The 25,693-nt window shown below is 49.9% G+C and overlaps 1 protein-coding gene across 1 annotated transcript in view; it reads right to left on the bottom strand.

Annotated features, from left to right (window-relative positions):
• Positions 1 to 1,290: 1,290 nt before the first annotated feature.
• NDRG3 (NDRG family member 3) overlaps positions 1,291 to 25,693 on the bottom strand; it is a 58,807-nt gene continuing 34,404 nt past the window's right edge. Inside the window, exons 4-16 of the mRNA XM_068419588.1 lie at positions 13,634 to 13,739; positions 12,813 to 12,933; positions 12,237 to 12,299; positions 11,853 to 11,913; positions 10,091 to 10,177; positions 9,479 to 9,535; positions 8,663 to 8,766; positions 8,199 to 8,264; positions 6,524 to 6,575; positions 5,067 to 5,114; positions 4,344 to 4,379; positions 4,201 to 4,252; positions 1,291 to 1,815 (exon numbers count right to left, since the gene is read on the bottom strand). Of these exons, the coding sequence (XP_068275689.1) occupies positions 1,637 to 1,815; positions 4,201 to 4,252; positions 4,344 to 4,379; positions 5,067 to 5,114; positions 6,524 to 6,575; positions 8,199 to 8,264; positions 8,663 to 8,766; positions 9,479 to 9,535; positions 10,091 to 10,177; positions 11,853 to 11,913; positions 12,237 to 12,299; positions 12,813 to 12,933; positions 13,634 to 13,739 (1,032 nt within the window). The 3' untranslated portion in view covers positions 1,291 to 1,636. The remainder of the gene's footprint in view (positions 1,816 to 4,200; positions 4,253 to 4,343; positions 4,380 to 5,066; positions 5,115 to 6,523; positions 6,576 to 8,198; positions 8,265 to 8,662; positions 8,767 to 9,478; positions 9,536 to 10,090; positions 10,178 to 11,852; positions 11,914 to 12,236; positions 12,300 to 12,812; positions 12,934 to 13,633; positions 13,740 to 25,693) is intronic.

Below are 25,693 nucleotides of genomic sequence, written 5' to 3'. Positions count from 1 at the left end.
AGAGCCTCCCAGTCCCATTCCCTACCTGAAATGGAGCAGAACATGAGCGTGACCCTCGGAGGAGCTGGCTCCCAGCGAGTCAGGAATACTCAACAGTTACGAAAGGATGTTTTGCTCATCTATCGAGGCCAGCAGTAGCCTGACCCCTCATCCCTTTTCTCCCATTAGCAGCCAGACCCTGGCACGCAGCAGGCATCTGCCTCCCGCCCTCTGCGACCCGGCCAGATGTTAAAAGGCAGCAGCAGGGTGAATCCCACAAAGACAGTAAATAGCACCTGACTCACACGAGGGCGCGTCTGCTGGCGCTGACATTCACTGGTGCTTCCTGAGCCCCAGGTAACACCCCCTGCAGACACCCTGCCTGGGGCTGGCAGCAGCGCTGGCAGTGCAGGAGATGTCTGGATCTCCCCGGGGCAAGGGGCACTGCTGCCCATTTCACAACCTACTCACAGAATCACAGAATGTCAGGGATTGGAAGGGACCTCGAAAGATCATCTAGTCCAATCCCCTGCCGGAGCAGGATTGCCTAGATCATGTCACACAGGAACGCGTCCAGGCGGGTTTTGAATGTCTCCAGAGAAGGAGACTCCACAACCTCTCTGGGCAGCCTGTGCCAGTGTTCGGTCACCCTCACTGTAAAGAAGTTTTTCCTCATATTTATGTGGAACCTCCTGTGTTCCAGCTTGCACCCATTGCCCCTTGTCCTGTCAAGGGATGTCACTGAGAAGAGCCTGGCTCCATCCTCATGACACTTGCCCTTTACATATTTATAAACATTAATGAGGTCACCCCTCAGTCTCCTCTTCTCTAAGGAAGATGGAAAGGTTCACCTGTGCCAGGGCAGAACGGTGACTAGGTGTTAACTGCACCCGGCCCTGCCGCAGGAGGGGCAGCGGAGGGGGGCTGGAAGCCAGGGCTGCTGTAGTTTAATCCCTTGTACTCAGTTAATAGTGCACCTCGGTTAGTGTAAGTTTACTTGTTAATTGTTTTGCCCTTTCAGGAGGCTCAGGTAAGAAATCACTCCGCTCCTTCTTAACACACACACAGGGATGAGACCAAGACAGTATTTCTGACCATTTGTTTTCCCCACGGCTGCCTGGCATGCCAAGAGTCCAGGAACACCAAGACCTTCTGGTGGGTTCTGCGCTCCAGGCACAGCTCTGCCCAAGAGCATCGCCTGCTCCGGCGCCTGGAGCGTCACACCATCGTGGTCTTGCTTTCCCACGTCCCACAGATGCCATACCAACTGCACCACAAGGGTCCTTTAGCAGAAGCACAACTAGAAAGCAATTCTAAACCTCACAAAGCCACAGAAATTATATTTAAATGAACAGGGAAGACAACAGCTGTCATCTGGATTGATATACAGCACAGACAGGAGATGATATCAGCATGTACAGTAATGTGATTTACTAAGACCGCGGAATGTTAACGAGTTTTAAAGAGGCTCTGATGCCAAGGGCATACAGAAAGGACCAAAGTAATGTCAAGTACAGACTACCAAGGAGATGGCAGCTCAGATGGGCATGCACAAGTCAGAGAGAACAGTTAATGCCGTGTTGGATGAAATGCTAGGTTCTGAGTGGGTTCGGTGGGGGGGAGTGGAGTTGTCTGAATCCAGAAGAGGGGCTCTGGCCTAACAGGATACTTCCATGGTTTGAGGTGCATCCTGGAGGTCAGTTCCTTCGGGGGTTTCAGCACGGCCTTCACCGTGGTTGCTGGTTTGAGACCGGCTGCGGGCGCTCTCCCGAGAGCCCACGCTGGAGGAGGAGTGAGTACGGGAGCGTATCAGCCTGGTCATGCTGGCTGCTGGCACTGCAAGGAAGAACAAACGCGGGACTGAGAAAAGGAGGAAGTTCCTAGAGCAAGTACCACAGTAATTCAGGTACGTGTCACTGGGTAAGCACAAAAAGAGCTATACCCTCAGGAAGAAAACTCACTCTTCACTGCCAAAATTAAGACTTTGCACGTCTAAAGCAAGATGTTTAAGGCCCAATTTCAAAAGGTCCGAGGTGAGCAAACGCCAGCAGCGTAACTGTGGCAGGGCAGTCACGGGGAGTGTGTGCAAACCAAGGCGGCTGTGGTACAGATTGACCTTTTGAAAGTCAGTCTCGTCACTCTAAAAAAACCACAGAGCTGAAGTCATGCAACAATCAACAAAATACAAATGAAAGGTGAAAAACCACAGCATACACGTCGTACAATGGATCAGCCTAGCTCGCGGCGGGCCAGCGGGACATGCTGGGACAGAGCAATGCACCCGAAGGGTCATTCAACTCGGTACACAGAGTGGGGCCGAGGCGGATGCACAGTCGAAGGTACCTGACTCAGTGCTTAGGTGGCTGAGCTGCACGTAAGGGACTGGAAACAACATGAGACAAGGAAAGGGATGAATACAGGAAAGAGCCGATTAGTTGCGGTGTGTGACCAGCAGCTGCGCTGCTCCTGGGATCCCCAGCTGCTCTGCCTTCCGCTCCCAGCTCACGCACTGTGCTGAAAGCTCCCAACACTTGTGAGAACAGCTGCTAATGAGCATCTCGGGGAGATGCCAAGCTGACAGAAACCCACCAGGGCCAGACCTCCTCACTGCCTTTATCTCGGAATGGCAATGCACCTGGTGACCCTACCCCATGGCACACCCCACAGATGTCATCTTCCTGCGGCAGGGAAACTGGGGTATACTCTGTAACTCCAGATAGGGAACAGAAATTCAGGTCTTTCCTTGAGTTCACAGCATCAGATTTCTGCTACCAGCCTGCTGCAAGACATTACCTTCCACCTGCAGTGTCGGCACAGGCAGGTCCAACTGTTCTAGCCAATATGCAGGAGGAACAAGAACAGCTGTTGAGGAACTGGCTTGTGCATTTCTAGAAAAGGCAAGTGCTGATTTGCTTCTCTCTTGTTCTCCCTGAGAGGAGGCCTTGCCGGCCAAGCTCAGCAGTGCCAACACAGTCTTGGCCCAGCAAAGTTGGGAAAACCATTCTGGGACTAGCTACTAATTCTGGAAGTAGAAAATTACCCCCTGTCCTTCCCCAGTGCTGCACATCCTATTTGCAAGAGATCTGACCCCCAAAGTGCTGCTGAAGTCCTTGCTCTGATGACAGCACTTGCTGACTGACACCAGGAACACCAGAGATGTGAACACTGCAATGCTCTCAGGTTGTGAGGCTGAGGGAGCCATCTCACATGGCGCCCTCCTCTGCAGGACCATGCTCTTCTGGACAGCCTTGGAGAACACGATTGTCCTACTACGTTCATGTCAACTACACATAGCTCTAAGGAAAAGGACAGCTTCTTCTGAGCCCTGATGCCCATGAGCTGGCAAAGAACTCCTGGCCGTGTGGAGACCATTGGGAGTGTCACAGCTGCCACAGTGGCCATGCTGGTGGTTAATCAGTCACATGAAACAACCCCTCCCATAATTCCAGCTTTTGAAGGTTCATCATCCAGAAAAGCGAACTCCTAGCCCTGACCCCTGGCAGGCAAGGCAAGAGCTGTGCCAAGGTGCCTGCAATGGAGACTGAGTCGCCTTAGTGCTTAGTCCTTCTCCTGTAGTCCCCCAGCCTCTGGAGTACGGAGGGCAGGGGAGCTGAACTGCTGTCAGCCTGACACGCTCAGGACACAACGTCTTCTGCCTTCAAGTACAAGGAAGAAGGCAGAGGGCAGGGCATGCACTGGACCAGAGCACGGCTCCCTCCGGGCTCCCCGGGTGCCTCTCTGTTCTGCCATTAGAGGGTTTCATTTTGAGATATTGCTTACTCCTGGTGAGAGTCTGAAAGAAACGGGTATGTCTGAGGAGAAAGGAAAGAGCTCTCGTGTACCCATCACACCATGAGGCTGTACTGCTAACCCCTTCCTCTCCGGAGAAGGTATGCACAGAGGACTTCAGAACATTTACCGTTCTCGGGAGCACATTTCTCTGGACTGGCACAAAGACGGACTTACAAGGTTTTACCAACACCAGCAACCACAAAGGGGTCACCACTCAGCTGCAGTGCAGATTAAACACAGGTCAGGGAACACTGGTTTGCTAAGGCTTGTTAGCACACTAGTCGATTTTCCAGCGTGGATGGATCTCCTGGCAACCACACTAACTCATGGGTGGGGACACAGATGCCAATGGGCTCAGATGGACCAGAAAGGCTGAGTTCCCTTCACAACAACCCTGCTCCAAAACAGAAAACTTTGTTTGCCACTTACTGTAGCCCATTCCCTGCACAAAGTACTTGAAGGCTTCGGTCAGCCTGCCGGGCTGTGGAAACAGAAAGGGGGGCTTTAGTCAAGCAGAGCAAGGGGCTCTGTGCAACTCAAATGCCGTGGGACAGTTGAGAGGCGTTTCTCACCTGAACCACCTGGGGCAGGCCCCCGCAGTCAGCCATCTGCAACAGGAAACAAAAGGGAGGTTGAACCATCCTTCCCACCCCAGGAGGACAACCCCAGAACCGTGCCAGCACTGCCCACCCCACCGGGGCTGACGGCACCAGGCTGCTCTGCTACATCAGGCACACTTCTACCATCTTGTCTCTAAAGCCGAAGGAAGGTCTGGGGACACGTCTTCTGGGAGCCTGTTGCTGAAGGAACCCAGCACCCTGGAGGCCACTTTACCAAGCAATCTCAGGCCATACTCTAGAAGCCCAGAAGTAATCCTCCACTGTCCTGGCTCCTCCTGCCACTCTTCCCAAACCTGACACTTTACACTCCTACACAGCAGCTGTCTGGCACACTGAGGAGCCATAGGTGAGGATGGGAAGGACTGGCATAAGGTTGGAAAAAGTGATGTTGTTGCTGGCAAAGAGCAGGGTGGAGGCAGGGCACCTCTGCTAACCCTCAGCAGGTCTTCGCTGCCAGTTGAAGATAACAGAGAAGGGGCCATAAAGCAGGGATTCGGGGACCCCGACAAACTCTTCTCTCCCAAGTCTGGCTCCACGCAGGAGGGAACACAGCCCTGGACGACTGTCCACAAAGTTCTTAAAGCTAAATGTATGGAAGGCAAAAACTCAGTGGAGGTGGCCTCAGCAAAAATAATGTCTTTGTGCAGGCTGGAATGATTCTGGAGTGGCACTCACCTTCAGAAGGGTAGTTTTGGTTGGGTCAAGACGTGAATTGCATTCAATCTAAAATAAAAGGAGGAAAGAAGGACATGAGATCACACAGAAAAATGGAAGAATCAGATGTAAAATGTAGGGCAGCTGCACCAGAGGCAGTGTCTGTCTTCAGCAATGGGACCTTCTCTGGGGCCAAGAAGGACTGAGCAAGAAAGCAGAGAGCATGTAGGAAGAGAACGATGAATGAAAGATGCAGAGAAGAAGGGCACGTGTTCCCATCCAAGGGGACCTTGTGGTGACAAAATGTCACTGTTCTGAGAGATGGGGCCGTGACTTCAAGGGAAACCATCCTCTGGTTTTGGGGATGCACCATGAAACCCTGGAGCACATTCTGGGCTCTGACAGCAAGACTGGGAGGGAAGAAGACTTCTGTGCAGTGCAGCACAGAGGGAGATCACTCAATCCCCAGGCCAGACAAGGAGGCCATGGCCACCCCTTCTCTATAAGGCTGCTGCAAAAAGGGAATAGGTGGGGGCCCTACAGGAAAAGCAACCCCAGCAGGGGAGATTATTATGAGCTGGGAACCTGGGCAACCAGATAGGCAAGCCAAGATCCAGAAGACCCTAGCCCGTCCCCCAGCTGTGCCTGGGAAGCAATGACAATCCTCAGGAATACTGTCCTAGCAAAGTCAAAACTTGGAGAATGTCTCAGACTTTCAGACCAAATGGACTTACAAAAAGGCAACAAGCCATGACCAGAAAAAGCCCTGCCATGGTTCTCCATGCACAGCTCCTAGGTCCAAGCTACTGCTTTAGGAGACTCCTACACTCTTCCATGGTTTCTTAAGACAACTTCTTTTATTCGCCAACCCCGGGCCTCCCCACAATCACTGGCTGAAGGGGAAGAGCAACACCCACCACAACCACGCTGCACTGTGCCATGCCCCACTTACAACTGTGCTGGGAGGGAAGTGGGTTATGGGTGTCTGCGGAGAACAACAGGAAGGAGATGCTTCTAAGTGTTGCCTTCCCTACTGCTGCAGAGCTCTGTGTGGCTCCCCACCACAGGAACTGGAGTCACACTGCTTATTTTTAAACCCCAGGCAGCCTCAGTACAACAGTAATTCATGACTTGAACTGAACTCCAGGCAGCAGCCTGGCAGCTCGGGGAAAGATGTTCCTGAAAGGGGTCCTCTGCATCACTTGTTGAGCAAGACGCTTGGGCAGAAGGACTCTTATTCAGCTCCTGCCACCCTCACCTTAGAGCTGCCCTGCAGGGCCATTAAGCCTCCCAAGGCTCATGTCTCCTGCTAGTGGCTGACAGGTCTCAACAGCTGGGGGACTAGAAAAGAGCTTGGGACACAGAGCCCCTTCCTGTGACTAGTTCTGGGCAAGGTGAAAGCACTGCGGGGTGAGGCAGGTTTGCCAAGTGATTTGTGGGGCTGATGTCACGAGAGGAAAGAGTTCATGTGTACGTACCACTGAATCCACAGCAGGTGAGTTGTCACCAACTACTAGCAAGGCAGGGCACCTGGTGAAAACCCAAAGAGAGATGTTACTCACAGTGCATCTAAGGGATTTCTCGAAGGTTGACCTCTGTGAAACAACAGCCCCATGAAAAGTTAACAGCGCTCAGCAAAATCCCTTCCTGCCACCACACCATGGCATTTTGTTGCACCAAAACATCTCCAGGGCTTGCACATGCACCCATACTGTCCCCTCCATGCACACCAACTACCACTACTGTTCCACACATGTTGAAAGATGTGCCTAGGGCTGGCAGAAACACCATCCCAGGCTGCAAAAGGGAGCCCTCTCTGAAATGAACGTCTGTTAGGAATCTAAGAATAACCACATCCAACAGAGTTTAATGCTTCTGAGGTGGCTACTGCTCAGCACTGTATTTTGGTTTGGATTTTAGAAAGAAACACAGAAGATGTCAGGGACTATATTGAAAAATGTCATGATATTAAAGCCTCTGTTGGCAAATCTGTGCCTTCATATCAATTTTTATATGTATTGTAACTCTAGAACAACTAACATTCAATGTGGAAAACACACAGAGGACATCACTGACCAAGGCTGGGAATTTACACTATTCATTTACAGGTCAAGGTAAGAAAGGGGTGGCTAGAGGCCCCACTTTCGTGCATTGACTAGATGACAAAAATTAGACTAGAGAGGCTGTGAGCCACAGACCTCAGAGCCAGAGGAGTACCACCTCTAAGGAGACAGTGAATCTATGTGCAGGTCTACTGGCACAGAGATCCACACTTCCCCAAGAAGCATTTTAAGGGTCTGCAGACCCCTGTGAGTCACTTGAATGGACAGACAGTGCTCTGTGACTTACAGCTGCCTGCATGACAGAGAGCAGCATGACTGGCTTTGCCTGGAGACCAAGCAGGGAAATCCACCTCTTCTAGGTTAGCCAAGATCTAGAGGGCTTGGCTGTGGCTGCCTAAAACATTCCTGGGACTGGCAGGAGCAAAGTCCATACAATTTGCAAGCAGCAAAGAGCAGAGCCTGGGCAGCAGTCTCTAGCCCAGCCCAGGCACCCTGCCTCAGCACTGCAACTCGCAGTCTTCATGTGCTCTACACACTGGAGATCATTTGCCCCTTTTGCCTTCTTGCTTGGAATCTGAAAATTTACTTATGCTTCCCCTGTGCTGATGATCACTATTCTCCGGTGTCTGCCCCTTCTCAGCTGTACCCTGCACAGACCATCCCCTCCCAGACGAAAGAGTCACTGCCAAGGTGGGAAAACACCACTGTATTCTCTGCATTCAGAACCCACTCTGGGAGAATTGTGCAAGTAACTGGCTTTGGCAAGGTGGGGGAAGGCAGTCAGTGGCAACAAACAAAACCCCACCTCCCTAATTTTTCATGCAAAATAACCAAACTAACAGCTCAGCAAGTACAGTGGCTGCTGGGTGGATACACTTATTCCTCTGACCCTGCCTTCTGGAGAATCTCAGTGTGCCCTTAATGAAGGGGCTTGCAGACACCTCCCTGCCCCACTCTAGCTGACAGCACTGCACCAAAGCCTGGGGCAGTCTGAACAGCCTTCCCAGCACTTGGGCCTCTGGGGCTCTTGCTGCTTTTCTGCTGAATGGACTGCACAGAAACTGATACAGGCTGATTCCAAGCAACTTACTTGAGTGTTTTTGCAGTATTTTCATTGATGCCCATAACTGGTCTCTCAATTTCCAGGCCTCTACGACTGAAAGACAAGACAGAACAATTTTCCATCAAAACAGCCGAGGAAACTGGTTACTGTGGGAGCATACAAAATCCAACCAGGAGTGCTGGCTCCAGCACCCAGGCAACAGGTTATCACTCCCTGTATCATGCCACGAGCAGGAGCCCCAGCAGTAACTGCCAGAAAACAGGACCCAGGCTGTCATCCAAGCTTGCTGTGTACCTAGAGAGATGATCTACTGAGGTGTGAAAGGGTCATCCAGGCATGAGGTTGAGCTTGGTTCAGGATAATGGCTGAAGACTAGGCTTAGGACAAAGGTTCATGTGACATAATATCCCATAGCATAATGCACACGGCAGCAAATCTACTGAGCATGGAAGCTATGGGAGCAACCTAGCAGGCAAAAAGGTATCCTGTACCTGTTGTATGAGCTGAGGAACAGCTGAAGGTTATCTTGGTTAATGTCCTGTGCGATATGAAGCCTGTACGTTTGGATCAAATCCAGATTTGCCTGCAGTTCCTCCTGTAGAAAAGCAGAATAATTGAAAGACAGGGAATGTGATCTTTTTCACAAGAAATGATATTCATAAAAATACTGAAGCATTGAACTGCCTCCATACACATTGCTCCCCTGTGAACAATGACAGAGGGCAGCGACTCCAGACTGCGTTAGTACCCAGGCTACACTCTGTGACACGACTGCGAAGTGCCATGGGTACTGGGAGTACACTTACAAACTCCCAAGACTGGGACCAAATGAAAATTTAATCCCAACACCCAGTTCTACGAAGAAACTGCATTCCAATGAGAGCAAGAGAGAGACAGAGAGAGAAGGGAATGCAGGGAAGCACTGCACATAACGAAGGGGCTTGAAAGCAGGGTGAGAACCGCACGTGCTCTAAGCAGGGGGAAGCTACACGACTCCGTCCCATGCTGACGTGTGCTGTTGCAGGAGGGCTTCAGGTCAGGGACTGGGCTGCTGTATGTCATATACAGTGTGCATGAGGCGCAGAGCCTTTCAGCTGCCCACCAAGCTTGCTGGTTGGGAGGCGTGAGGATGCGCATGCTCCCCGCAGCATGCAAAGCCCTGATGTGAGCTTGCCACAGAGAGAAGATAGTACTATCTGTGGCAACCCTTATTTGATGGACCAGAGCTGCTTCAGAGCAGGTACATACAGAAGTTACAGCTCCATGTTCAGTTGCACAGGCAACATTAACACCTGCTGGGTACTTACGTGGCCAAAATGATGCGCCAAGACAATATTCACTATGTTGGTTGTCCAGCCTGAAAACTGAAGAGTGACCGTGAATGAGGAGGAGGGAGAGTAACTGGAAAATGCAGTTTCATTACAAATGTCAAAGCAGCTCCTCAGAGTAAAGAAAATAACAAAGAAACTATTCAAGCGATACAAGAAACAAAGGCCTGAAGTTTGGGATGGGTGTGCAAGGCTCCAAAGAAGCCTGTGCACACACAACACATGGCTCTCCAGAAACTGGAACCCTGAATAACTGCAAGTGGCCAGAATAACAGAAAAATTAAGACATCCATTCAACCTCAGGCAAATGAAGCCTGCAAGCACGTGTACTAAATCAGAGTGTAAGCTGAGTGCTCAAGAGCCACTCACCTCCAAGCAGTTTACCAGGATTTCTCATTCACACACGCTCACACCCACCCCCAGTCCTACAGTGGAGGCCGTACTGCACCCAGTCTGAGAACATGGCAGGGACAGAAATGAGATTGTACAGTTTTTGCCACGAACTGACAAATTCCTGTACTCTGTCCTTTTTCTTCTTACTCTACATTAAGCACTGTGAAGAGGAGATGTGCAGGGGAAGGAGGATCTCACCTTGGATGCTGCCCAGTCAATCCAGCCCTTTGCACATGGGTCGACATTAATCAGAACGAGTCCCTCCACCAGGTTGGGGTGGCTGAGCTGTGGGGAGAGAGCACAGGCACACTCAGAAGGATCATTCAGTCCACACATTGGTCAACGGCAGGTGCAGCAGCTGGAAAGCTTCTTGCACAAGGAAGACAGAGTAAAATGAAGACTAAGTGGTGAGCTCCTTCCAAGCAGGGCAGCCATGGCCTTTTCAGAGCCTGGCCCAAAGCTGGCTCCCAGCCAGACCCTACTTGACTCAGCTGTTGGCACTGAGGGACTGGCTGCTCACACAGCTCCTGCAGCCTGAGTGGCTCCTGGTGGCCCATGCACCTGGTGCAGCACAGGTCCTGCTCAGGCTCTCGTGTATGACAGGGCTGTGAGCAGTAACTGCTCCAATGTGGCACCCAGGAAGCACCTGGGCAAACTCCTGTGCTGGAGAGCACCTCCCGTCCGCTCCCCAAGGACGAGGCAGCCTCCCAGGGGAGATGTGGCAGAATGGCACCATTTGGCAAATGGCAGAGGAGTTGGTGCTGGGGCCCCGCAGGCACCTGCAGCCTGGGCAGAGGCCGGGGCAGCTCCAGCTGCAGGGGCACCCCCACCCGCAGACAACCCTTCCCTGCTCCAGCCTGGCATCCCCAGCACCCTGCAGTTTACCTCGGGGGGTGTGTGTGGGGCAGCACAGGTACAAAATACTTGGGAGAACTGCTTGCAAACACAAACCCAGCAATCTAACACAACCAGAGAACCTGGAGCTCCAGGCTCACTCCACAGCTGAAGTTTTATGGCAGCTCTTCTGCTCCATTGTATGGGTGAGCACTGGTTAAGCAGCAGGAAACAACTCTGTCCTCAGCAGGAAACGGTCTGCAATCCAGGGAGCTCCGCAAGGGCTTTCTGGCAGAGCTGAGCTGAGGCCAAACGCTTACTTTCAAGACTGAAAACTACTCAAGATACAAAAGGCAGGGAACAGAGCAAACACCAGTGCCTCCCACTGCCCCAGGCTCAACCCTCGCTGGAGGAAATGGGAGGCAGAGAACTTTTTGTAGGAGCGGCACCTCCACGGTGAAGTGGCTTTAAGAAGCAGTAAGTGGCCTAAATCATCAACAACTCTGTGCACTCAACAACGTGAAGCAAACTTTACTGAGAATGTCAGAGTCCTGTATTTTTTTTTAACACTATCTCTGAAAGACTCAGGCAAATTCCCAGGTTGCTAAACTATGTCCACTTATTTCACATGCTTATAAACACTCCATCAGAGAGAAAAGTGTAAGTACCAAGGTAAAAAAAAAAAGTGTAAGTACCAAGATAAAGCTAGCACTCTCTGGTCAAAGAGTGGAGTGCAAAATCTACTTCCTTCCAGTGAAAAAGCACATTCCTCACCAGTGCTGGTTCACAGCACATCACCAAAGCAATTGTTCAGTGTCTCAAACACTGGAAAAAACATACAGCAATGCATCCAGTCTTTGTGAAGACATGAGGCCGGGTATTCCCAGCAGCCAGGATGGGCTCTCCTGACTCAGGGACATCACAGTACAATCTTTCCATGTCTGGCATAGCTTCGGAGGAGCCTTGGCTGCTCCAGTTTAACCATCTGGATGTGAAGTAGCTCTCACATGGCTCCCTGCAGGCCTACTGTAATTACTGCTACTTCGCTGGTGCCCCACAAACGGTCTGTTTGATCAGTGGAAGACCACAGCTCATGTAAGACACAAGGAAATGAGGAGATACTCACCGCACACTTGCTGAGGACGTAAGCGCCAGCTCCCAGTCCAATCCCAATGAAGCTTTTCAAGCTGAAATATAGGCAGTTCACAATCAGCAAGGCTAACAAGCTCACAGCTGAAGCATCCCCAGAGGCAAAGCCTTTCCCCTCTCTGCATCCAGCTGTTCACTCATGGTTCATTTTCAAAACGATCCAGCAATGATGCAGCAGCCATAAACTGTCTCATGTGGCAGACAATGTTTCCAGCATAAGAACCAGACAGGGTTCCACAGGTTAGGAGATGCTCAGGCCTCTTGGGACAACTCAGTGAGCATATCAGATGTTGCAAGCAGAGACAGAGGTAGGTGCTGGCTGTATCCAGCTGGCTCACCCCATTTCCTTTCAGAGACTTACTTCAGGTGCGTCAGAACAGCGGGCAGCATTTCAGCCAGTTCGTCCATCCTGGGATACCGGTACCTGAAAACCAAGAGAGACTGAGATCAAAGCACCTCCAAACACAGCTCGACAGGGGTTACCTTCCAGTTCTACCCAAGGTAGGAGAGACAAGGAACATGAGAGGCATGTGCACAGGTGATTATTTTGCAATGATACCATATATTCCTGACAACTGCACGGATCCCGTCCCTCAGAGCAAGATTAACACAGAGCTGTGGTTTTTTGGGCAGTCAGACTTCTGTGGGAGGATGGACAGACACAGCAAGGAATGCCAGCTAGACTGCAGTGTGCTGGGCTCGTGCTCAAGTCAGAAAGCTGGTACCAGCACTCACCACTAGTGAGGGCTTTACCCATGCCTCAGTAACAGGAGAGCTCCCTGAATGCACCGGGGAAGCCTCCTCGTCTTCCCATTTCCTCTGCTCCTGAAAGCTGCCTCCCACTGCACTCAGCCTGGCAGTCCCAGTTGGCTTAAACTGGGTGCTGCCTCAGTCCAGACCACATCTGGAACAACAAGGGTCTCTGTAGAGCTCTTACCCAGATGGGAATGGGGGGGCTCCTTCCTGCTGGCCTGGCGCATCCACGTGGCACACGGCAAAATGCTGAGTGATCTCTCGCATGTCTTCGAAGTTAAAGAATGAGTTAAAACAGGATTTGTCTACAACATCAAAAGAACAGAAATGCGATGTTTCCTGAAGTTTTACTGCGATCCACCCTCCAAACACCACGGCACACACCTGCGTGAGCCCAACCCCCTGGCTGAGGCTGCAGGGCAGTGGATGCTGGGTTACACATGCTGCTGTGCCCCACTGACTGCCACACAGCAGCGAGTCCTGGCAAAGTGACTGCCACGACCGGAGGGCACGCAGACAAACAACAGCCCAGCACACATGCCCAGGAAAACAGGGCCTTGCAGCACTTGGGTACTCACAGTACACACTGAGGAGCACCTGTGTGAACGTAACAGTACATGTTGGGTGGGAAGACATGTGGAAAGAGCACCTGAGCCCACTACAAACATTACACTACTTCTGCAGCCTTGTGGAAGGGACTTGCTCACCTGCCCAGCATCCAGGGAGTGGATGCCTTGTGGCAGCTCTATCACACAGTGCAACAAGTCAACCAGAGCACTATAGTGTGGAGGGTGAACCTATTTCCACCTTTCCACCTTGGCCCTACCTTTCAAGGGCTGTTGGAACAGGCAGGGGCATGCCACATGCTCTCTCTCCTGCAGACCTTTATCTTTTTACCCTGGAATGACCTGTCTCAGCTCCAGGCCAGTCCCGCTGGTCCCCACACTCAAAAGCAAATACCACAAACAACCACTTTTCCAGGGTCCTGGGAATGCAAGGGCTTACGGTTGAGGCCAATGTCATGGTATGTGAGGATGACAGGTCTGTTCCCCTTGGGTGTGCCCCGCATGGTGACATGGACCACTCCGAAAGCTGTCTCTATGTCATGTTCCTGCAGAGAGAGAAGAAGGAGGCTCAGTGTTAAGGCGCACTGCCTGCACTACAGGGAGCCCTGACCGAGCGCCAGCAGCAAGGGCCTCATCCACACTTTAACACTGCTCCCCTACCCACCGCTGGCGGCTCAGCACAGCTCTTGTCATCTGCAACCCTGTCAAATCTCTCTCTCCAACCACCGCCAAAAGCAGGTTGCTTTTGTACAGATGCGTGAAGAGTTTGGGGCTGTGTCCTCCTGTAACCAAGATCTCATTTCAATGGCCTTTAGTGACGTTCCTGCACCGCAGCAGAAGGCAGGTGTCATGTGTCCATCTGTCTCTAGGGGTTCATGGCATCACGAATGCAGCTCCACTCCCACAGCCAAGCCCTCGCTCCCAGCTGGCACCCCTCTCCCTCCAACCCACAAGTCTCTTTTCAGTGTGCTTCCAACCCACGCCCCTGGGAACGTCCTGTCCGCGGGCAAGCTGATGTGAGGGGACACACCAATGTCCAAGAAGCTGGCAGCCGCCCCAGCCCCTGGGGCCCATGTACCAGAGCGTTTTGGGAACAGCATGACAACCCAGAGCAGGCAGATGGCTGGGACAGCAGAGACCCAAGCTCGGCAGATCCAGTCACTGGCTGCCTGGGAGGTTGTACCCATGCACAGGGAAGCGGGTGGCAGCTTTTCCCTTCAAGAGCATTAAAAATGAAAGATGCAGATCCACAGGTACCTGTTCTCCTGGGCTGCCTGTCTACTGCAGACCCACCTTGGCCATTTAGCCAGGAGCCCATCAGATCTCCACCCCACTGCTGCATTAATGTTCGCTGCAGCCTGGCCCACAAGCCCTGACCTGATACCCCAGGGAAGGCTGAGCACTGTGCCTTAACCAAACACTTTTTTTCCCTGCTACCAGGTTTGGTAACGTGACAGTAGAACACCCTTAGGCTCCTCCAGCAGCTGGCACAGATACAGGAGGTTATGCTGATTTCCAGCCAGGTATCAGCGGAGCAGTTTCATGACCTGTTTCATGATTATTTGCCAGCAAAACTATGTGCCTTTTCCCAAGCAAAATACTGAGAGCTTTTTGCACTGCGCCTTGCATAAGAGAGCAAGAGGACCATGAGCCTCTGGGTACCTCTCCAACACTCGTCCAGTGCAGAAACAGAAGCCACAACCTCACGATGACAAAGACAGAAGTGTCCACGAAGTTGTCTGAGTTTAACTAAAATAGTTGCAAACACATTTAGACAAACACTGAGCTGGGATAACTACAGACTTTGGAAAAGCTGCGGAGAAGGCAGTATGGTTGGGTACACAATGTCACCCGTAAGCCCTTTCTCTCACCTACAGAAATCAAAGGAGAGACATACCCTGACTTACAGACACTGTAAAAAGCACCAATTATTTTCTTGATATTAAAAAAATATCTGCTTAGAGAATAGGCTCATGGTTCAGCCTAAAGACAGGATCTTACAACCTCAAAAATACTTTTTACTAGTTTACACAAAGTACGTGAAATTTTTTTTTAACAGTAATTTCCAGTAACCTGAAAGTGATTAGACCCAGTATGGGACAGGTGAGAGCACCTGGCTTGCAGCACATCAGAAATTCAACTTGTGCCTCCTTTCTGGGCACTCCCAAGGGCTGGCTGTGGGTCAGACTGAGGTCTTGCAGTGAAAGATCCTCCTCCCCACACCTGTACTTCTTTTTGGGGGCCCCAAAGCCTCTCCCCTTCGCCCAGAAGCGTGGCAACAGGAGCAAGCTGCCACATCCAAACCACCCGAGGCAGCCTGCACCCCTCTCCAGCTTGGCTCTGAAGGGTCAAAGGACACCTCTGCCTGCCCTCGTCCTCGGAGAGGGGCTGGGGTTACTCGCAGGCAGCTGTTGCGCTGCGCACGTGGGGAAGCTGGAGTACCTATGAGGCAGCGGTGACCTGCCCTTGCTAGACGTGGGCCAGAGAATGAGGCAGGTGAGGTGGTCCGGCCTGGTGCTCATCTGGGTCCCTTTTCCTTAGGAAGGGCCATGGGCCGAGGCCTCCCCGCAGGTAGGGAATGACCGGTCCATGTCTGCAAAGACAGCCTGGGTCAGGCAGCAGGACCGCCTGCCCCGCGGCGAGGGCGCACGGGGAGGCCCTGGGCCAGGCAGCAGGACCGCCTGCCCGCGGCGAGGGGGCACGGGGAGGCCCTGGGCCAGGCAGCAGGACTGCCTGCCCCGCAGCGAGGGCACACGGGGGGCCCTGGGCGCAGCCCCTGTCTCCTGCGCCTCCGGGAAGCGGCCAGGCTCTGCCCTTGCCGTCTCCTCGGCTCTCTGGGCTGCTCTGCTGAGCTGGGCAAAGCCCTGTGTCGTACACCAGCAGGACACGGTGTGCAGCCGTAACAGCGACCCTCATTTTAGTGTTCTCCAGGTTTGCAGGTGTTAACGAGCCCTTTAACTAAAGAGGCAACTTCTGGCTGAGGCCGAGGGAGGCAACTGGCAGCGCGTGCAAACGCACGAAGGAGCCCAGCGAGTGCCGAAGCAGCCGGAGCTTCAGCCCCTGGCTGCGCTTCCCCACGCGTCTGAGCTAACCAAGTGGCTGACCGCCATTAAGAGCGGGTCTCTGCCAACGCTGGCAGTTGTTGGTCTCTTCCACAAGCAGCTTTAAGTCACTGACCTGGCAGGAAACTATCCAGCTGCCTTTTATTTTTTTTTTTTTTAATCTTACTTTGTTAGATTTCTGCCAGGTCAATGAGTTAAGAAGCTCACAGAGAGGTCTGGCAAACACTGGTTCTGGCTCAGAGCCCGAGTGCAGTGCATGGAGTGGTAGAAGAAATAACCCTGCCCGGAGCACGAGGCTGGTTAACCTGACTCACGACTCATGAAACTGCACCTCCAGAGGACGAGGGAGGATTTTATGAGCAGCAGCAAAAGGCCAACTATCAAACGGAAGCACAAAACTCAAACTGACCCAAACAGTGAGAAAAGTACAGAAATCGACAAAAAAGCTGATGATATTAAAAGAAGTCAGCAATACGGGGTCTCTTCTGGAATTACATCCAAACTTACTGCTAAGGTCATACGTGCTTCTGCTAGGTACAATGCTGGACACGGTACTGGAAACAAACCCCCGCCTCTCTTCAGAGCACCTCAGTGTGCTTCATATCACAACACCCTGCGTTTGTTTCCCGAAGCTGAGCTTGGGTCTCAGCTCTCTCGTAGGGAAGGAAAAGAGTTTCCTTGAGCCAAAAAATCAATCCTTACTTTGACTTTGCAGACTGTGTAAACTGCAATCTGGGGAAATGAGATAGTTTGTCAAGAAGGGGTTTTTCATGTCACCACGGGGCACCAGCCCAGTCTGAAGGGTACTCACCCTGCTACTCCTTCAGTCACATTAGTGATGCAAATACAGGGAACATCCACCGAGGACGGAAGCAACTTGAAAAATCGCATCTTTAACAAATCTCTGCGAGCAGCACTTTAAAAAATGTAAGATGCTTCCTCTGCAAACTTCTTACTCTGTCCTGTACAGTGACAAAGCCTCAGGCTGGGAGTGCTTAAGGTTATCTCTTTTTTCTCTTGCTAGTTCCCAGGCAAGGTGGAAATCCTCTTCCTGGGAAGCAGCATCCCTCCTCTGCTTCCTCTAGGTAAAGTATTTTACTTTTTTAAGGCTTTTTCCAAGCTCTACAAAGCAAGTAGCACCCACTACCTTCGAGATAAGGGTTTCTACATTCACTTTTTAGCTACACATTGCAACATCGCGCTGATCTCCTTTTCAGGATTACCCGGAGAGATACTGAGTTTTACCCCTAGCTTCCTTGCAGGTACTTCTATGTCCGTTTTTCCACTGAACTTTACTTTCTCTTAAACTTTGTCCTGTAGCTTTAGAGCTTTTATCTTGACCTATGACTGCAAAGGGCAAAAACATTTTCAGACGTCACACAATGACAGCACACGACTTCCCTGCCACTTGCTTTTCTCCAGAACAGCTCTCCCACATATCACAGCCAAAGGACAGCATGACGCAGATGCTTAATACAGAGCTTAGACATCATGCTTCAGACAGCAACAACAGCCTCTACCCCTATAAGATACAACTGCTACCCTGAGTTGGCTAAAAAGAAGTTATTGTTTCATTACAACATTAATGGGTTATTACTCTTCCAAACACGGAGCAGAATAACCCGGTTTCAGTGGGTACCAGGGTACTCAGTGAGAGAACAGCAGCTTCACAGGCTGCAGCCCCCACCCCTGCCAAACCTGCTTTCTTCCTGTCCCTTCCCAGAGGTTCAAGGATTGTTACCTTGCAGCTGTCTAACTCCAGCTACACTCTGAACGCTGATCTGGTCCATAGTGTGGGGAAGTAGGGACAGGAGAAGGCAGGAGGAAAAGATGTGGCCAGGAGACAACCAGATTGTAACAAAGTTGTGGATGCCTCCTCCCTGGCAGACTGGACGAGGCTTTGAGCAACCTGGTCTGGTGGAAGGTGTCCCTGCCTGTGGCAGGGGGGTTGGAACTAGATGATCTTTAAGGTCCCTTCCAACCCAAACCATTCCATGATTCTATGAAATACGCAGTCTGCAAAATAAGGGAGATGAATGCAAGAGAAGGTGATGATCTGCAGTTGTGTTTTGAAAAGCTTGATAAAATTTAATTTCCACTTAGGGACTGGAAACTTTATCAGAGGTTTCTGTGAAGAGATTTTATCTTCTGCCCTTATTCGTGCAGTAGATAAAAAATAAACAGCAGCTGCAGACAAGCTGCTGCAAATGGGAGCTCAGCAGCAGAGGCAGCCTCGCCACCAGCAGCCTGCTCTCGCTGGCCGTAGGTGCAAAGCTGTGACGCACACATGCCGAAGGGCAGCGTGCTGCTGGGGAGACAGCAGAGACACGAGTCCTGGGCAGGCAGCCACTATCGATCCACCCAAACAAGCTGGGAACCATCGCTTCAAACACCAGCAGTTCCCTCGGGGCACGGATGAGAGAAGCAATGATGGAGGAGGATCAGGAGGTATGGAGACAGGCTGCAGATGGTCAGACCAAAGGTCCAGCCAGCCTCCTAGTCTGACTTTGAGAGTGAGTGCTTGTGGAACAATAAAATAGAGCAAGCATATAGTGATACTTCTCAAACACTTGCATCTTGTAGCAGTTTCCCTTAATTTTCCCAACCTCCAAGAATCCATCGGTCAAAAGAGACTTTCTGAACTGGAGGTGTGGTCTTCACTTTGACTTCCTCTTCTGAGAACTCGGCAGTCACCCCCTGCTACCTATGCCTTTGGCATCTGCCTCACCCTGAGACCAGAAAAGCCAAAGCTTAACAACATGCAGGGTGAAGAACCACTTCGTTCTCCACCTTATATCGGCTGGTTTTGCAGGAGATCCCCCAGTCCCTGGTTTGGAACATGGAGAACGACTGATCCCATTTCCATAACCCACAGCAGTGATGGCCTAACAGCTTGTTGCGATTCCCCTTCACGTGCCCCCTTCTGGGTGATGTGCTCTGGACTACCTGGCCAGTCCTGGTACAGCAGCTTTTTTCTGACCATACCACTGTTCTCCAAAACTGCCCTGTCGTGGTCTGTCCTTTCTGAGAGAAGGGGGCTGGCAGAACGTCAAACACACCTGGGCATGCCCTGGATTTACATGGCAGCACAATCAGGTTGCTTTGTTCTCTGTTCCTGATAAACAAGAACTGATTTGCTTTGTTGAGCTGACATTTTCACCCATCTCTCGCAACATTAAGGTCTTATGTCTCTGGGTTACCATCAGCTCTGAGCCTGCCCTTTTATATTCCACTGTAGGATGGTTTTACTCAATGTGCATCACACTGTATGTTTACCCAAAGGCAGATAAAGTTTGCCATTGCACATTCCATCACTTTTCCCAGATCATTTAAGAGCAGATTTAAGCAGCACAGGTCCCAACACAGATCTCTAAGGTGCTCCTCTAGAGATCTCAAACAACTGTGAAAATAATTCCTGGGGTTTTTTTCTTTTTTTAATCACTATTTCATCCATGAAAGGACCTCTCCCCTGACCACATGGCCACCTAAGTCCCTTAAGACATGTGTCTTAGGACCCCTTTTGGTAAGGGGTCTTGTCTTTTGGAAATCCAAGTAGGCTGCATCAACTGAGCCGCCTTTATTCATATGGTTATTGACTCCTTCAAAGAATTCCAACAGCTCTGCAGAGCAGGACTTCTTCCCTTTACAAAAAACCACGTTGACCCTTTCCCAATATTTACCCGTGTAATTCATCCACTATATCCGCGGATTACACCGTGTCTGTGTAATTCATCCTTGCTAGTTCTATCTGTCTGGCACAGCAGGTCAGTGGATTCCCAGGACTCCTCTGGGATCTGTTTTAAAAACTGTGTTACAGGTGAAGCACTGCAGCCCTTGGGCACCACGGCAGCTTCAACAGAAGAGCATAACCTCTCAGTTAACAACTCAACTATTTAATCCTTAAACTCATTTAAAACTCCTGGGCTGATATATCCAGTCCTGTAAAAGCACGTATTTTAGCTTTTTACAGCCTCTGCCACAGGCACTGCGGTTTAAGGGAGGGTGTCTGCTGACTCCCCACAAAGAGCATTCCAGCACGGTAACCTCTGTGAGCTGCTCCGTGGCAAGATTACGCACAGAAAAAAATGACATTCCATTTTTCTGCTAGAGCTAGATCTTCCCCGAGTCCTCCTTTCAGAGCCTGAGCAGCCTTAGCACTCTCCGAACTCTCTCACATGGTTCCATTTCTGACAGGTTTGAAACAAGACTATTATTTTTTTTCCTCCCTTTGCAAGTCATCTTTCAAAGTCCCCTTTTGCCTGCTTTGTTCTGTTCATACATTTAATCTGCTAGAGTTTATAACCTTTTCCATTTTCTCCAGCTTTTTGAAAAATGCTTTTTTGTTTTCAGTAGCCTCCATGCCCTTCTGTTTAGTCATGCTGCCTTCCCTGCACCATTTCTCATGTCTGCTGTGATAGATGGTGGGCATTTGCTCCCTGCTCGGCTTATTTTCAGTAAGCTGCTCCATTTCTGTGCAGTTCTTGTTTTGAACTTTGAATGCAAAACCAGTGAAGCTTTCTACGGTTTGGGGTGTTTTTCTTTTTCCCAAGGATGTTGACCTGGAGCACATCATGGTTCCCACCACCGAGCAGCTCTCTGAAGACACTGTTTTGAACACGTTTCTCTGCCCTTCTCAGAATCACATCAGTGATGGCTTCTCCTCCCTGGGGCTCCCCAACTTGTTGCTCCATAGAAGTCTGTGGCTAAAATGGAGTATTGGTGTCATGCCCCACAGCCACACCTGTCTAACTGACACAGGGCAGCTGAAGCTTCCTACCCTTGTCCTGTCTCCGAGCCTTGCAGCTTCTCTGCTCACCATCTTGGGCACTCACACAATTACAGACAAAACATAAATTTCTGATTTAGGCCAGGATTTCAGTCTAAGGGGAATCTGAGTTATTCACTGACATTAGTTAGAGCCAAATTAGATCAACAAGCTTCCTCTAACATCCACCTGCATCCTCTACCACCAGCCACATCTATCCTCTCCTTCCTGTACACTGTATCCAGGTATTAGTGTTCCACCGTCCGTGTCCACCAAGAGGGATCTCAACTCTCTGATCTCAGACAAGAATACAATAACCACTGGCAGAAACAAAACAAAACGGAGATTTTGGGTGCAACTTCTTGTTACAGATTGGCTGACTTGATGAGAAAGTGCTACTGAAAAGAGTGCTTCTCTCCTCCCTCTGCCCTGCCCCATGTCTCGTGGAAACCTGTAGGTGGGAGCACAGGGCTGGGTTTGCTGTCCCACTACATCAGGAAACCGAAGCAACTGACCCTGCAGCCACAGGATCCCTCAGTCGGAGGGAAGGTCAGCACTGCGCGTGCACACACGGTGGCCGAGGCACTGCCTTGCCTTAGCTATACTGTTAAGGTACACTCTCAGGTCCGGGTTGGGCAGAAGAACAGAGCAGAGAAAGGCCACCAGTGCTACTGACTGGCTCTGACAGCCCTGTGATTCTTGCTGTATGGTCCTAGCTCCTGAGAATCACTGCTTTTACCCAAAGAGCCCTACACTTTAGAAAGTGAGATGTGCGTGGAGCATAAAGGCTCAGACCCCGGAAGGTGACAGGACACAACCCAACAGCAGGTTTAAGACATCTTAGATTAAACACAAGTAGGAACTGCTGGGAGGCATTCCTTGCTGGGGATTCGCAGAAGGTCAGACTAGACTGGGATGTTATCCTCTTTGGCCTTAACATCTCTGAATGATTCTTAAACTGAGGATGAAAACACACACCCAACTATGACTGCCAAAGTCTAAACTTATTGCAGGACTGATTGTGGGAAGAAGTGGGCACATGCCCAGGTGGCAAAAGGTTCACATGGGAGGGGGAACCATCTCTGACTGCCACCCTCTGTCTTTGGCCAGGAAGGGAAGCAGTGACAGCGCCTCTGACAAGTGCCACAGAGAGCTGCCCATATTACACAAACATTTCTGAGTGAGGGAAGGAGGCATCCAGCCAAGCTCCAGAGGTGCTAATGCCTCGAGCTCCAGAGACTGCCAGGCAGCAGACAGAGGTACCTGGGTGCCAGACTGCAGCAGTCCAAACTCCAGCCACGCTCCCTCAGCTCCGGGTCAGAGTGTGATTCAGAGCTTAAGTTTTAAAAGTTATTAAAGTCTGAAGTAAACCATTTGTTTCACAGTGGGAATGATTAATGATTAGAATTCATATTGCCAGTGCTTTTCAGGACTAATTTATTAAGCTTCTTTCTTGGCATTACCAGAAGAGTTTTACTCCCAATGTGAAGCCGCTCAAAGTTAAAAATTAATTCCCTGGAAAAACTGAGAATTGATTTAATTTGGAGACTGACAATAAAGAACAGATCTGTGAAATCTCTTCAATTTATATTTTTTTAAATTCAAATTTGGCAGAAGACAGAGCAGCAAGGTGCCTGTTGCTCACATTCTGCTCAAGTTTGTCGAATGTCTGTACTAGGAGAATGTAAGAAGCATCCCAAAGAACCATTCAGCTTATGGACACTCAGGTCCTGGTTCTTCTAAGGTAAAGAAATCCGCCACTGCCGCTTTGCTGAGAGGTGGAGGAGACGCAGATTACTGAGGTCAGGTTTTCCCCTTTTTCAGTGATACTGTAGCTACTGCTACTATTTACTTTATGTCATCTTTGCCGGTCTTGGCAAGGGTGGAAAACAACTGCAGCATGCTCCTTGGGCAACCTCTCCCAGCTACTAACCATGGAGAGATTAAAGCAGAGATTTCATTGTCTTGCTCTTTGCAGTAGCTGCCCTCAAATTCCTACACATCACTAAAACACCACCGCTATGCCTATAAGCTAAGAAAAAAATATTCTAAGACTATAAAACATCACCGTTTGATAACTCTAACCATTTCAGTACCACAGCCCCTAATGCCGTTGTAGGTAAGCGCTTACCACGTCCTCTCTGTGCAAAATTATTTTGGAAATAGTAAAGCTGAAGGAGACGGCTGTGTGGGAAGCAAGCCTAAATCACACTTAAAGCAACATCTTGAACTAAATTATTCATTTCCACACAGAGGAGAAATTTATTTATAGAAAACACAATATGATCTATGCAAGCATGCAATGGTTTCCAGTACTTTGTGTAACTGGATTAAGTCTTAAATTAGAGAAATGCTGGGTGAGAATCAAGAGCAGCAGAAGAAGGAGGTGCCTAATCTGGTTACACAAAGGCTTCAGGAGACAAAGGTGCTGCTGGGCCACCCCCAACCTATTGCTGTACATACAAAGGAGCCTCTGTGTGCTCCTGTTCCAAAGGCACAAGGACAGACCTAGTGCGTATCTGTAACCCTTTCCAACGCTCCGTGTCAGCCAGAGAGAAATGGCAAGTCCCCTCCAAAACACAGCTTCTGCTAGAGAACAGGTACTGGCTCTGCAGCCAAACGAACTGAAGCCAAGTGACCTCCACAGGAGCACAGCTGATAGGCTGGGTCTGGGCTCCCAAATCGGAGATCACGGACTCCTACAGCCACACAACATGGAGACCAACAAGCAATGAATGACACCATCTACATGCTGGAGATGGAGCAAGATGTCCTTCTCCATCTCTTGCCCTGCCCATGTGTTACACAAAGCAGTTAAAGCCACCACCTCCTTGCACTCCAGTCAAGTATCCAACGTCATGAGCAAGGCACCCAGCACAGACTTAGGAACGTGTGGTGCTTCTTGCTCCTGCTCCGAGGGTGAATCCCCCTTCCCCAGCCAGTGCAGGACATCGGGCCTGCCTAGATCTGTAACAGTTCAGGGTGAAGGAAACACCCACAGATCAGCTCCCACAGGCACACATCTGGCAGGGCGTTGTTTTTTCCAGCACTCTGCACCACTCTTGGGAGTCAGTGGAGTGTCAGGTGGGCTGCAAAACAGAGCAGGCTGATGCCTCCAGTGCTCCTCCATCCCCAGATGGTGGGCTCAAGGTGCCACAGCCTGCAGACACACAGCCTCTGGAAGCCTGAATCCTACATAAGGAAGGTCTGAATGTGCTAACACAGAGGAAAACCTAAAAACGTTTTGTGTGACTGCTATAGACACCAGATCATCTCAACCCCTAAAGGCAATCTGGAAGATGGTCCAGCCAAGGACAGTCCACCCGCTGACACGATGTGCCAAACCACATTTCGGTATCTTGCTGAAGACCATGAACATCTTAAAATCTCCTGAAGAAGAGAAAGCCACGTTTGGCCATGTTGTGTGCTTCCAAACCTTCAGTGTCACTGGGAACTAGAACTGAGTCTAACTGCACTGAGTTATAACTAGTATTGCAATTACTCATTAGCTGCTCTGAAATACCACTAATGGGTGTTGCGTAACGGATGGAAAAGATCAGTCACTGTCAGTGGAAAGGCACCATTCATTTTTCTGAAGGTAGGAAGGAGGCAAATCCCTTTCCCAGCCTCAAGCACATACATTTGTTTTGCTGCAAGAACTCTCTGACAACAACAAAAGCAGCACAGGAACTTCAAATAACACATCTGCATAATCAACCTCTTCAGCACACTGTTGTCACAAGCATACAGAAAGCAAAAGTAACATTTAAGTAAACCCCATGGAAGGATTGTACTCCCATGTTTAAAAATAAAAATCATGTTTCAGTCCAAGTCCAGCTAGCAAAAGCTTTCCAGAACTCAACACTGTAGTTTTACAGAAAACAGAGTTTTTAGACGGAAAGCCAGTGATGGGAAGAACCAGAGGGAGAGCTTTCCAAGAAATAATAATGAAAAAAAATTTCAAAAATAAAATTCCATTTTAATCATTTTTTAGCTTTACAGTATTTGTTGCTGTGATGTCAGCAGAAGTCAAAACCAGTACTTTAGTGGTGACACTAGTTTCGATAAGCTTAGGGACAGCTCCTAATTTAGTAGGCATTGAAAAAACTTGCTTTCTAGATCAAAACATCTTCTGGGTTGTAATTAATTTCACTCCAGCACTTTGAACAAGAGAACAAAAGAACTCAGGGTACAAATCAGAATTCCAATGGTCCTCAATATCCTAGACAAAACGTTTCAGTGCTGGTGAGAATAGCTCAGCTGTTAGAGAAAGGAAACCCTTCCTCAAAGTGCTAATGTTTCATGTTATTTCATTACAATAAATAAAGGATACTTTAAAACATCTTGTATTCAATGCCACTGTGTAGCAATCACAAGCTGCCTTTAATGACTGCATTAAAAAATGAAAACAGTTTCGATTCAATGTCTATGACGCCAGCAAATGCACATGATGGGGTATTTCAATAACTGCTCAATAGCAGAATACCATCTCCTACTGCACGGCAAGCAAAAATAAAGCAAAGAGACTGGGGAAGGACAAGCAAACTTTTAAAAAATGCAGATTAAAAAAGCTTCAAACAAACATACTTGTGGAAGAACTTCTCCAAAATTGAATCAGTAACAACATGGGCTTATTGAAAAGTTATACTTTCAGTAGAAAAAAGTTGCAAAA

Source organism: Nyctibius grandis, chromosome 28, assembly GCF_013368605.1.
Source record: "Nyctibius grandis isolate bNycGra1 chromosome 28, bNycGra1.pri, whole genome shotgun sequence".
Lineage (NCBI taxonomy): Eukaryota > Metazoa > Chordata > Aves > Nyctibiiformes > Nyctibiidae > Nyctibius > Nyctibius grandis.
This window is presented reverse-complemented; position numbering and strand designations above follow the sequence as displayed.